The 13,184-nt window shown below is 49.3% G+C and overlaps 1 protein-coding gene and 1 non-coding gene across 6 annotated transcripts in view; both read right to left on the minus strand.

The window, feature by feature from the left end:
- Positions 1-2,285: 2,285 nt before the first annotated feature.
- LOC112109017 lies at positions 2,286-2,484 on the minus strand. Its single transcript, XR_002908283.1, has one exon. It is a non-coding gene; the product is annotated as a small nucleolar RNA SNORA73 family (small nucleolar RNA).
- Positions 2,485-4,367: 1,883 nt separating this feature from the next.
- The window catches only part of PHACTR4 (phosphatase and actin regulator 4), a 61,219-nt gene continuing 52,402 nt past the window's right edge, over positions 4,368-13,184 (minus strand). For all 5 annotated transcript variants that reach the window (XM_024203358.3, XM_024203359.2, XM_024203357.3 and 2 more), the window contains 6 exons: positions 11,877-12,033; positions 10,302-10,357; positions 9,030-9,091; positions 7,879-8,016; positions 6,801-6,877; positions 4,368-6,098 (listed from right to left, as the gene is read on the minus strand). In XM_024203358.3, the coding sequence (XP_024059126.2) occupies positions 6,083-6,098; positions 6,801-6,877; positions 7,879-8,016; positions 9,030-9,091; positions 10,302-10,357; positions 11,877-12,033 (506 nt within the window). In that variant the 3' untranslated portion in view covers positions 4,368-6,082. The remainder of the gene's footprint in view (positions 6,099-6,800; positions 6,878-7,878; positions 8,017-9,029; positions 9,092-10,301; positions 10,358-11,876; positions 12,034-13,184) is intronic.

Consider the following 13,184-nt stretch of genomic DNA (forward strand, 5'->3'; position numbering starts at 1 on the left):
ATTCCAACCCCATCAATGCAGTCGCCCAAAACCCACAATGCAAAGCATGGGTAGACGCCATGCATCAGTTACACAAATGTGTAAGAGACCCATGGGTAATGCTGTGAAAACTGAACTTTGATCAAATGGACCACACAAAGGCTGTTTTATAAACACTGAAATGGGATGATGTAGGTGAACTAGAATTCATATTTGATCTATATCAAAATGGAAATTTGTATGGACCAAAACAAACATCTATCGTCAGTCACTGAAAAGGCAAAGCTACAACATACTTTAGGCTACTGTTTCTAAGATATTTAAGTTTTTACACTTTATGTCTATGTATATTGTGTAGATAGTAGAGTTTTAATCATAAATTGTAAACCTAGGTCTTGTCATGTGTTTATGGTTGCTTTACATAATATTTCACCTGTCCTGTTTATGTAACACTTTAATAAAATCACCTGCCAGGAGATTCCACTGCTGTAGTCTGGAGCCCAACTGCTCTGCCTTACTCTTGGGTAGTTCCAAATCCCTGACAAGGTCATTCAGGTCACCTTGTGTTATGAGGTGTGGTTCAGAGGAGGAGGATGGGAGAAAATGTGGGTCCTGTGACATTGATGGTTCAGGACCAGAAGTTTCATCCTCTTCCTCGTCTGACTCAAGTGAGAATGATTCTGGTGCATCAGGAACCGGCAGTCCTTCTCCGTGGGGTACTGGGCGTATAGCTGATGGAATGTTTGGATAAAGCACAGTCCACTTTTTCTTCTTTGACACACCTTTCCCAACTGGAGGCAACATGCAGAAGTAACAATTGCTGGTATGATCTGTTGGCTCTCTCCAAATCATTGGCACTGCAAAAGGCATAGATTTCCTTTTCCTGTTCAACCACTGGCGAAGATTTGTTGCACAAGTGTTGCAGCATATGTGTGGGGCCCACCTCTTGTCCTGATCTCCAATTTTGCAGCCAAAATAAAGGTGATAGGCTTTCTTAACCATAGTGGTTATACTGCGCTTTTGTGATGCAAAAGTCACTTCACCACAAACATAGCAGAAGTTATCTGCACTGTTCACACAAGTATGAGGCATCTCTGCTCACTTGGGCTCAACAGAAATGTGTCCCTTTGCAAAATCAAACACTGACAAATAAGAGAGCACGACACTGTATGATTTCTAGAGCTGATATAGGGCAATTTGTTCAGCAGAGTGATGTAACCTTCGTTATGATTGCATCATCCATGACTCCTAGGAATAACATGATGCACTTCATATCATGTATGACGCAATACCAGCTTCAGATTGCATCATTCATTGTTTTGCCTAAAAAGCAAGTACTGTCCAAACCCAGTCATAGATTTATTCATAGATCCAGTCAAAGATGTATTTTAGTAATTTCTGGTTTAAATTGAGATCCCTTCCCTTTATAACTCACTTATCCCCCGCCATTCCCAAGTCAAGGGTCATATATACTGACCCAATAGCATATCTTGAAAACTAGAGCCAATCAACAATTTTAAGCATCATTTTTGTTCTCAGTGATCCAGAATTAGTAAAGTTTGACTACATTTATTTCAGAAGCATTTTGGCTGTAGAGCAGTGTTATTTTACAAAATCATATATGCACTGAACCATAGAATATTAGGGTTGGAACGGGCCTTAGGCGGTCATCTTAGTCCAACCCCCTGCTCAAAGCAGGACCAACACCAACTAAATTGAGAACACTTATTGACACAAGATTTCAAATATACCATTCCATGCTCCCCCAAAACCCTGATCCTGCAGACACACAACAGAGTGCTCCTCTATTGTGAGAAAGTAGGATCACCACCTACGGCTTTCTATCAGGGGTGGTTCAGGTTTAGTTAAACGTTGCTACCCTTGCCGAGCCTGCTACATCTCCACGATGCCATGTTATTTTGGGTCAACTGGGCTACCAGGCAGACCCAGCCCAAGTGTGCAAGAAAACAATCCTAGGGCGTGGAAGGGTACCTTCATGAACACACACAAAATCATAAAACGCAACAGAGAGTCCTGTGGCACCTTTAAGACTTACAGATGTATTGGAGCATGAGCTATCGTGGGGGAATGCCCACTTCTCTGCTGCTTTTTACAGATCGAGACGAACAGGGCTACCCCTCCGATACAAGCTCATAAGTGACACCAGTCCTCACCTCGTGGGCCAGGAGCGCTGCCTGCGAAGCTGCTGGAACAGAACAAGGAAAGCAGCTGTCAGAAGGGAGCCAAGGGCGTGTGACGGGGCTGCAGAACGGGGCGCCCCAGCGAGCAGACGCCACCGGGTCCTGCGATGTCTCCCGCACGGGTTCTCTCCTCGGCCACAGGCCGGGGACTCAGAGAAGCCGTAGGAATCTGCAGACCGGAGGCCCGGCTGGTTCTCCAACGCGGTGGAAGGGGACCGCGCGTCACGGAGGCCGAAGGCCCGCGCCCCCGTGCGCCACACGGGCAGAGCCAGGAGAGAGCAACTCCCGCGGGTGCCCACGTCGGGAGCTGAACCGACCCACCCGGCCCAGCACGCGGCCTCCCCCCGCGAGAGGCCCCAGGGCCGGGCCGAGCCGAGCCTGAGCCCCAGGCTCCAGTCAGGGGGCGGGCCCAGGCTGCGGCCTTGCCGCCCCTGCAGGGCCCGGGGCTCCTGCGCTGCATGCGGGGGTGTCCCGAGGCCCCGGCGGAGGCGCAAATCCCCCTCCCCACCCCCAATCAGCGAAGCGGGCCCGCGAGCAATCATGATCCCCGCCGGCCGCCGTCCCCGAGAGCGGCACCAAACCCCCTGGCCCCAAGCCCGGCCTCCCCTTCGCCATGGGCGGGAAAGGAATCATGACCCCGCTAGGCCGCCGTCCCCGTCTCTCCCTCCCGCAACGCGCCCGTCTCTGCTGCTTACGCACGCGCACCGCGAACTCAGCCAAGCCGGATCCGCTCCTGCCACCCACCTCGCTCCGAGGGAAAAGAGCGAAGGAGGCGGGGCAACGAGAATTTATAGCGCCCGAGGCACGACGGGAAGCGCTGGTCCAGAGCGCATGCGCTGCAGCGGTGAGCCGGAAACAGCGAGGGGGGGGGGGCTTGCGTAGCTCCGGGCGGGCACAGGCGCAGAGAGCCTCGTGGGTGAGCGGCAGCCTGCGGCGCGTGCGCTGCGTCATAGCTCTCTGGTCGGGGGCAGGGGCTCCCTGAAGCGCATGCGTAATCCCCAGGCCAGCAGGCGGGCGGAAAACCCAGGCAGCGCCCCCTGCAGGGGGGCCCTGTCTCTGCCCGAGGCCAGCAAGGGGGGAAGGGGGAGGGGGAGGCAGGCCCACACAGAGAGGGGGAGGGGTCACCCTTGGCCTCAGCCAGGGGCTCCTGCCACAAACTTAAGTGTTAGGGTGACCAGACAGCAAGTGTGAAAAATTGGGACGGGGTGGGGGGTAATAGCAGCCAATCAGTGCCTCCCCCTCCCTCCCTGCACCTCCTGATCAGCTGTTTCAATCAGCTGTTTCCTGGGGAGCAGGAGGCTGTGGGGAGGAGCAGGGAGGGCACAGCAGGCTCAGGGGAGGGGTGGAATGGGGGCAAGGCCTGTGACAGAGCCAGGAGTTGAGCAGTGAGCACCCCCCTGGCACATTGGAAAGTTGGCGCCCGTAGCTCCCGCCCCGGAGTCGGTGCCTATACAAGGAGCCGCATATTAACTTCTGAAGAGCCGCATGTGGCTCCGGAGTCACAGGTTGGCCAGCCCTGGGTAAAACTGGGTAGCGTAGACCAGGCCTAAAGGTTTGGAGACAAAGTCAGCAGTGGATACCAAAGAGCAAGATGTCAGCAGGCCTCAGTAAGAGCGCACTGGCAGAAATCAGTCTCTATTTCATCCCACAGAACTTCAAACAGGTCCCTAAATCCTGTGAGTAGATGGACCTCACTAACCTAATGGTTCCCCCCAGGCCCATTCATATACAAATCCACAGAAGCAAATGTACTCCAGCACACAAGCTACCGTAATATCATATTTATATAGTATTTCATCTTTTAAGATTCAAAAGGCCTTAACCTACTATATAGCAACATGGCAGAAATGCTATTGCTCTTGAGGGCAGCAGCCAGCTAGCACACAGTCTGCTGTACAATGCAGGTGAGAGGAAATTTTGGTCAGAGGCACTAGGACAACAACATTCCCTGTCCTTACAAATAACATCCTGAGGATCTTCAGTCTAAGGTGGACAGGACCTTAGTCATGGTCTCCTCTGACAGACCTGCAAAGACTAAAACCGCTCAGAACTTAACTGCTCCTCCTCAAGAGGATAAAGGCTGTGTTGCCTCGGCTGGGATTTGAAGTGGTCCCCCTTATTTCTCACCTTCCTGCTAGCGGCACAAAATGAAAGACAAGTTGTTTTGTTTACAAAAAAGTCCTAAAATACTTTTATTTAATAATTAAAATTTGTCAACAGGAAGACAGATATACAATGCAATCATTTACTCTACAGAGATTTTGTACATCAGGGAAGCTATCTGGAAGTACAATGCACCAGTTCCATATTGTTTTCTATAAAGGGAACTTCAATCTTTGCCTCTTGCTTGTGAATCATTGTTTTGGGGGACAGTGAGGGAACCCTGAAGAAACAAGAAATTATCCCCAGTGACTCCTTGCACTAAGAGTATGATGACTGAGATGAAACAAGGATTAACTGGATCTCCTAGGGTGTGAAGGCAGCAGATGAAGGTGCCACATTACACCCCGTAGGACTGGCCCAGCAGATACTTGGCACATCATGGAAGAAGGGCAGTACCAAGAACCTGAAAAGGCCTCCACACTAGGCAGGCATACATAGGATTCATGAGTGCAGACCTCAAGCACACTAATGCCGACTGCTAGTCGGCACAAGCGGAGAGTGACCTCCAGCAAAGAGAGTGAACAAGCCACAAACAAAACACGCCAGTGATCCAACAATACAGAACCCTCCACCCCCCCGTAAAATCCCCAATCCCCCATATTCTTGAGTAACATCTCCCCTGCCTCATTCCAAGTGTCACTTCACCCCCACGGGACAAGTGCTGTGCACATCACTACAGCAGTAGCTTATGTCAGCATTAAAAACATTCAGTAAGAACTGATAAGAGAACATTCTCAGAAGACTGACTGGTTTTAAGGTCACTTTAAAACCTCTTCCCCTCCACAGTGTAATTCTCAGAATTTCCAGTAGGTTTCGCTATGAGAATAGGAAAAGGCAAGTTTCACCCTGATTTGGGAGAGTAAAAAACAAAAATAGAGGAAATCACAATCAAAGAAAACTTATTACATGCCACAACTTCCTGAAATTAAAAACAAAACTTTAAAAGGCAACCGTCATTTCCTGTGTCTGTAGCTCCTGTTAAACAAGACTTAATTGTCTCAAGACAAGGTCTGTTAGCACAGGAGCAGGTTCGTGGGTTTGGTTTTTGTAAAATAAAAAATGAAGTTTACAAGATGCAGCATATGTTGTTAAGATCTATACATTTCCCTTCCAGGGCAACATACCATTGGTCAGTAGTGATTCAGAATATTAAGTACATTAAAAAGAAGCAAGCAAAACCAAAAATAGTCACGTGTCAGTTTCCTGCCAGGACAGCATTTTTGTAAAAGGTTTCCTTTGTACACAGCAAATATACACACATGCTTCCCAGCTCTCTGGAATATCAGAGCTTAGATTATTTTTTCCCCCTTACCAAAAAGGGAAAAAGAAAAACTTCCAACCAGTTCATAAGGACTATTTACAGTGGAGAACAGGGCCCATCCCGCCGGAGCAATAAAGGGAGCTGGGGGAGTGGTGGAAGAGCTCAGTTCCAATGTGGGTGTGGTCCCCAGGAAGGCGAGCTGAGATGCCTGGATGCCATGGGGAGTATTGCTGTATCATGCGAGGTATAGTGTTCAGTTCCAGCCTGATGGCACTCGAGATGCGTTTGTTCCAGTGAAATGCTACATTCAGATAGGATCCCCCTGCGCCCCAGCTCAGAGCCCTTTTCTGGGTATGTTTTCAAGGCAAAGCTTGGATGAGCCCCAAGGTTCTCTCCCACTATATTGTCCAGGAGATGGAGATAGCATGCGCTTTCAATTCTCTCCCCTCTGGTCTCGCTCACTCCCTCTTTTGAAGGATCATGGCCGATGGAACCTAAAATAGAAGAGTAAAACCAGTGTCACACCTGGAATTTGGAAGGAAGTGTTATGGATGTTAAAATATCAGGCTGTCTTTAATAAATTGGTAGTGTCCCCGCACTGACGGTGTGAAATCACTGGGCTCTCAGTGCTAATTTTAGAGGCACTTCACGTCCCTGCACGCCACTCCACCCCAGTGGGGACTGAGAGAAAGAACTTCTCCTGCACTGCCAAGCCAAAACACTCCCAGCTCTAGCCTGGGGGGAGCAGCTTTTCATTCTCCATTCACTTCTACGCAGAGACTGTGGAGCAAGTCGGAGGGAACTGTGATGGTGTTTTCTGTAACATGGGCACCTGGCTACTCGTTTCACATACTAGTTAACAGCCGGTTAGTGGTGTATCAGCTTTTGCTCACTATTGATTTACCGGGATTTGAACCCACAATGTACAGGTGAAAAGCTCAATAACCCATTACCCAGTTTCCAGGCCCACCATTTACAGGCAGGTGCACCCAAGCAGCTCCCCCACACTGGAGAAAGTGAAGATAAAGGTCTGTGAAAGCTGCCTCTGGTTATTTCTCCCAGACGGGATTAAAGCTCATTACTCAATATTAAAGCTCAGACCTGCTCTTCGACTAAGAGGCTCGGAGCACAGCTTTATGAGCGAGACCAGAAGCAGCTATGGCCTGCGTGGAGGCCTGGGGTCTCGTCTCACTCACCGTGTGAAGTGTTTGCTGTCTTCATGGACTTGCATTTCAGAGCTTTTAAACTCATTCAGTTCCTTTCGGATGGCAGCCTGCATGGAGGGGGAAATAAATCCTTTCAGCTCACCCGCACTGTATATTTCCCCCCCACCGACGATTTACATAGACCCAGGACGTGCTGCATGTACAAATCTGCTTGTGGCTGATCCGCCCCATCTCAATTACTTTTAATGAATAAAATGAAGGGCACATGTAGTTTTGAAATGGACAGGACTACCCACAGCCTCCGTTTCCTCGGCGTTGAAGAGGGAGCTTGCAGACAGCTGTAACCCAAGTGAGGTACTCGAGATCAAACTCAGCAGCTCCCCCATTTCTTCTTCAGCAACCCCACTCAAGACTCAGGTTAACCCGAAAATACTGGCTAATCCCCAGATGCTTGATACCCTGAGGCCTGCCCAGTTCCTAAGGGATGACGGTGCATGCAACTGGACTGAGACTTTCCTGCAGTGATCCTGATCAGGCCAGCCACAGCCTGCCAAGAACATCCCCCTCTTACTTGGGTCTTCCCAGCATCTGTACCCTGCTTCCTCCTGCTATTGGCTCCTGTCCACTCCTTCAGATCAGAGCATTGGCCTGCTACACCCAGGGTTGTGAGTTCAATCCTTGAGGGGGCCACTTAGGGATCTGGGGTAAAAATCTGTCTGGGGATTGGTCCTGCTTTGAGCAGGGGGTTGGACTAGATGACCTCCTGAGGTCCCTTCCAACCCTAATCTTCTATGATTCTATGATCAGAGGCCAGAGCAAAAAGAGGGAGATTGGGCTGGGAATGGGGAGGAAGCGGCATGGAGCCCAAACGGGCCTTGTGTGTAGAGAACAGGAAACTGTTGGCGTGCTGGTAGCGGGTGGGTGCTCAACAGGATGGGGCTAGGGAGCTGGGATGAGTCATTCAGGAGAGGGGAGGGAGACCAGGGTCCCAACCACATGGAAGAGTTGAAGCAAAAGGAAGAAGAGCAAGTTTACTCTGCTCACATCCCTGAGCGTAGGGTATCGAACCTGAGGCTCCCAGGGTTGGGAAGAGTGTTCTCCCCATTACCTTGTCAGCAGGTGTGAGTTTTGTCCACGGCTTATCTGCTCTCCGGTCATAGTCCTGAGCATCTGTCACTTCCACATATTCATGAAACCTCAGGATCTTCCTAGCTTGCAGTTCAGCCACTGTAGGCCTTTGACTAAGCTGAAAGCAACAGGAGACAAATCAGCTTCAACCGTACTTGTCACCAGTGTGCATTCTAGCCGAAGACCCCACCATTTGATCTTTATCCTGCATATGAGAGAGATCACTAGCCACAGATCATTGCTTGTGATGCAGAATGCAACAAAGCACCTCAGTATTGTCCTGAATGAAGAGTTAATAATCGCCTCATCCGTGACGTGAGTCTATGGTAGGATTTGTAGTGTAAAAAGCGCACAGGGCCAGGATGGCATTTCAAATGAGAGCTACAGGAACAGATGGAAGGGAGGACCTCAATACAGCAATACACAGCAATTGCAGGAAACTGACTGTGTAGGATACACCCCTAACCTGATTCTAATGTGCGATTCCCCCCTACTGCCCCAGGGAATGGCAACATTCACTCAAGTTCCATATCAATATGCTCTGTAAAAATTCCCTCCCAGCCACAAGTATGGGACGAGTTTAACCCTGTCCCCGTGGGCTAGACCCATCTGGGATCAACAGCTAATCCCGTTGGTATATGGGAGACACAGCGTTAGAATCTGGGATAGTCTGTCCATTTCACACCCCATTCTGGAAATAGTGTCCACAATTCTCGAACCTGGCTGCTAAAGTTAGGTTCCGAAGTCTATATCTAAGGACCCAAATAGAAGTGGCCTGTTTTTCCCAAGGTGCTGGGCACAAATCCCACTGAAGACAATGGCTAATCAGTTGCAGCTCCCATCAGTTTCTCCCAGGCATTTATTTAGGAACTTGATTTCAGGCCACCAGTTTAAAAACCATGGCCGCTGCTGTTTTAATATCGAACTCCGACACCCCAGTGAAAGGTGCAGTAGGAATACCTCGACTGACCAGACCAACTCCCAGCTTGCTACAGTCAGAGGGCGCTCAGGATAACCACAGAGCAGTCTTATGACTCCCCCCATCCCTCTATGTTCTCTTGGGCACTTACTACCGCCACCATCCACAACAGATCAGAGAGACGGGAAACACCACATGAAGCACTGCAGTACCTTTCTGGTGAGGCGGCGTTTAATCTCCCGCTTCTCAGCCTGCCGGTCAGCCTCATTTTTTTCTGGCAAGGGGGAAAAAAATGTTTAATTTAAAGCAGTGTCACCACCACTCGTTGAAAACCACGGTCAATACCTGAACACAGAAAACCAGCTTTTCTTATCAGTGGAATATCTGCATCTCCTACCGTCTGTCTGCAGTAACTGCAGGCATGCTGAGAGCGCTAGGGTCTGAATCAGACATCCTTACTCAACAAACAGTCCATAGACTATGAATGGCAGAATGGCCTTACCTCAGGATGGTTCAGTTGCTAACCAGAGCCCTCTCCAGGCTAGCAGAGGACTCTGGGTAAAATTTTCTAAAGCACCTGAGCGACTTTGGCTCCTGTGGGCCTAAGTCACATTTTAAAATGGGTGTTTGAAAATTCCCTCCCCCATCCCCTAAATCTGTTATGCTAATGGTTAAAGAGCAATACAGAGAAGGAAATTTCTGTTTCAATTCATCTCTAAGCTGACATTTTATTTTCCAGAGTTGATTTTTTAAGTCTTGTCTCTTTTCACCATTCACACTGTTAACTCTAATTGCATTCATCATGGGCAACAAAGCTAGACAGACCATTGTCACCTGCTGGGTTTTATGCCATAGCATGATGCAGTGATCTGTGGGCTGCACATATTGCAGTCGAATGTTTACACCCAAGCAAAACATTTTTTCTTTAATAAATTCATGGGAAGAAATTGTGCGTGTTATTTCACAATCCTTCAGGTGTAAATTACTTGAGTGTTCACACTCTTGTCCAGGAAGCTTCAGACAGGGCAGCGATTGCTGGTACCCCACAGAAGGGATACAGAACAGTGTATTAACCTTAGCTCAGTACAGTTTGTAAACGGGCCCAAAACTCTGCTCGAAAGCTGCTGAAGGCATACGTTCTGCCCCGCACCCCCGTGATGCTACAACTGAGAAGCAGGGCCTTCTATTGCAGGCTTCTGGATTTTATGGAGTCCCATTTATTAATCATAATTCAAACCATTTCTACTGGGTAACAGTGTAACTGGGAAATCTCATGAAACTGTTTTTATACAATGGTGTAACCAGGCCACAGAATGCCCTGTCACCACAGTGCCAAGCAGAGGCCCTTCTGTATTTAGCCAATTTGCCCAGGAGATCTCAGTGCATCTGGAGTAAAGTGAAGCATTAAGAGGAAATTAATGAAACAAAGAAAAAACCAGTAATACTTTTAAGTGTTTGGGAGCTTTAGAGCTACTGTTACTCACGCTGAAGTATGTTCCTTTGCTCCAGCTCTTCTGCTGTTGGTCTCTGACTTAGTCGCCTAAACAAGAGGAGGTAAAAACCATTACACTTGCCCAGCCATATTCCCGTAGGACACACAGACGCGAACACTCATTTGGAGGCAGCAGGGAAGAGTGTCAATACGATACTCACTTTAATCGTCTTGCTCCCCTTTTTCATTACTGACTCTGCCCTCCACCCGCTAACACAACTTTTCACCCAGACAGTAGAATCCACTAGACCAAACTTGGCCTAACTGGGTCCTGCTCCAATGGAGCTGTCTGGGCCAGACAGCAGTGGTGTAAGTAACACAGGAGGGACAAGCTGGTCAGAAGTTGGGTGTAAATGGTCTCACAGTGTAACTTCTAATGCACCTGTATTTGTTGGGCGCTTCAAACATGTTAACTTTCACGTATGGGAGGGCTGGAGCGGAGCAGGAAGACAGCCCGCGTGAGGATGTCAGATAAAGCAGGGCACAGCTGCCACTCTGCAATATTTGTCACATGGAAACAGGTCACTGGTTCTTCCTTCTCCACCCCAAGAAGTGGGGTCACAACTGGGTGGCACAAGCTGACCCCACACCTAGCGCACTGGTAACCAGGGGCCTATCTCCCCTGCCCCCTCGTGCTGTCTGAATGCAGCAGAGCACCCACGCTGGCCAGGCTGGTGATGAGTGCACAACTGCAGTCTGGAGCGGAGGGAGGTGAGAAGCCGCTGAAGTGGGCTAGTTTGGTTGGTCAAGTATCTGGCTGCCTCCTTTCTCTCCCCAGGGGCTGAGGTGAGGAGGAGGAACAGGGAGCAGTGAGTGGAAGCAAAGAAGCCTCTGAAGCATTTGGTATTGGCTGCTGCCAGACAGGTACCGTGATATCGACAGCAATTCCTGTTCTTAGAACTGCCAGCACAGCAAGGGCTGAACCAGCCCAGAAACGTCAATGCACGGGAATCCCAACTGGATGTGAGGGAATCCAACTCAGCTGTGGGCAGCACGAGAGGGGTTCCCGGTGTGTCCCTCCAGGGCAAGACACGTTGCAGCCCTGCTTTTAGTTTACACCCACAGAACTCCCACTCCTCCCCAGGCCAAATTCAGCCCTTGGGTAAGGGAGTTGTACCCTCTAACTTCAGGAAGTGCAGTACCAGTGCCACCCACAGAATGCCTACTTACAGCAAGCTAGACGATCTTGCCACTTGCACCTGTTTTCCAAATTACATCTGTCAAGTTGCTCACATCACGGCTCAATGTGGCCCCTCGAACTTTCTTTTTACCAGCACACTTCAATCCAGGAAATGAGAAGCCTGACAGGCTATGGGGGTAGGAAGAGTTGACTCTTCCAGCTCAAATGGCTTCCCTCCCAAACAGTGGAAACTGTCCTGTGTGACATGTAAGCTGCTTGTCTTTACATTCTTTCAGAGGGAAATGATACGCAAGCCTAGCACCCCAGCCCCAAGGCAGCAGAGAAAAAGCCTCTTTGTTGCCACATTTCAGGCAAGCAGATTTTTTGGCTCACCCTTAGTTCTGCCAAAGATTTGAGAGGATTTCTCTTTTCCTCTGCATTTTATACCTGATCAGCGCTGTCCCAATCTGCTGCCGAATTTCATTCCACTCCTCCTTGCTCTTCCGAGGGAAAGCATTCTTTTCCTCCAGCTCCTCCTGGGTGGCCGTGGTGCCCAGTTTCATGGCCAGCGTATCTTTCCTCTTCACCTTGTTAGCTAGAGCGCCTGTGGGAAAGGGAAGGAGGGATCCTTGCATGAGTAAAGACAGCTGTGCCCCCAAGCTGTAAAAAAGCGCTGAGACCCACAGGCCAGCCTGGCGTCTCTCACACACAATGGTCAAGTACCACAGCTCCCCTGTTGGCCGGAGCTCAGTGTCACGAAGGTAATGCAGCTACAGCACCGCCTGCAGCATGGTAAAAGGAGCACCGTCATCCTGGCTAGAGAGCAGGAGCTGGAAGAGTGCGTGGTTCCTATTTTGGTGGCATTCCTGCTGGAATTTCCCCCATCAGGCAGGGATATACACGGGCTGGTTGGCGGTTGGGGTATTTGAGGGAGTGTGGGAAGGGGGAGCGTAACATAAGAACGGCCAGACTGGGTCAGACCAATGGTCCATCTAGCCCAGTACCCTGTGTTCCGACAATGGCTGGTACCAGATGCTTCAGAAAGAATGAACAGAACAGGGCAATTATCAAGTGATACATCCTCTGTTGTCCAGTCCCAGCTTCTGGCAGTCAGAGGTTTATGGACGCCCAGAGCATGGCGTTGCATCTCTGACCATCTTGGTGGACTATCTTCCATGAACGTATCTAACTTTTTTTTTTTTTAAGCCAGGTATTCTTTTGGCCTTCACTATATGCCCTGGCAACAAGTTCCACAGGTTGACTGTGCTTTGTGTGAAGAGGACTGTTCGTTTTATACCTGCTGCCTATTAATTTCATTGGGTGACCCCTGGTTCTCGTGTTAAGTGAAGGGCTAAACACCACTTCCCTATTCACCTTCTCCAAACCATTGGTGATTTTATAGACCACTCTCATATCACCCCCGCCCCCCTTTAGTTGTCTCTTTTCGAAGGTGGCCAGCTCCAGTCTTTTTAATCTCTTGTCATATGGAAGGTGTTCCATACCCTTAATCATTTTTGTTGCCTCTCTCTGTACCTTTTCCCATTCCAAATTGTACCTTTTTTGAGAAGGGGCGACCAGAACGGCACACAGTATTCCAGGTGTGGGCGTACCATCAATGAATATAGCGGCATTATGGTATTTTCTGTCTTGCTATCTGTCCCTTTAGTAACGGTTCCTAGCGTTCTGTTCGCTTTTTTGACTGCTGCTGCGCACTGAGCAGAGGTTTTCAGAGAACTAGTCGCGATGACGCCAAGA

Source organism: Terrapene carolina, unplaced genomic scaffold, assembly GCF_002925995.2.
Source record: "Terrapene carolina triunguis isolate 2854851 unplaced genomic scaffold, T_m_triunguis-2.0 Scaffold236, whole genome shotgun sequence".
In the NCBI taxonomy this organism is placed as follows: domain Eukaryota; kingdom Metazoa; phylum Chordata; order Testudines; family Emydidae; genus Terrapene; species Terrapene triunguis.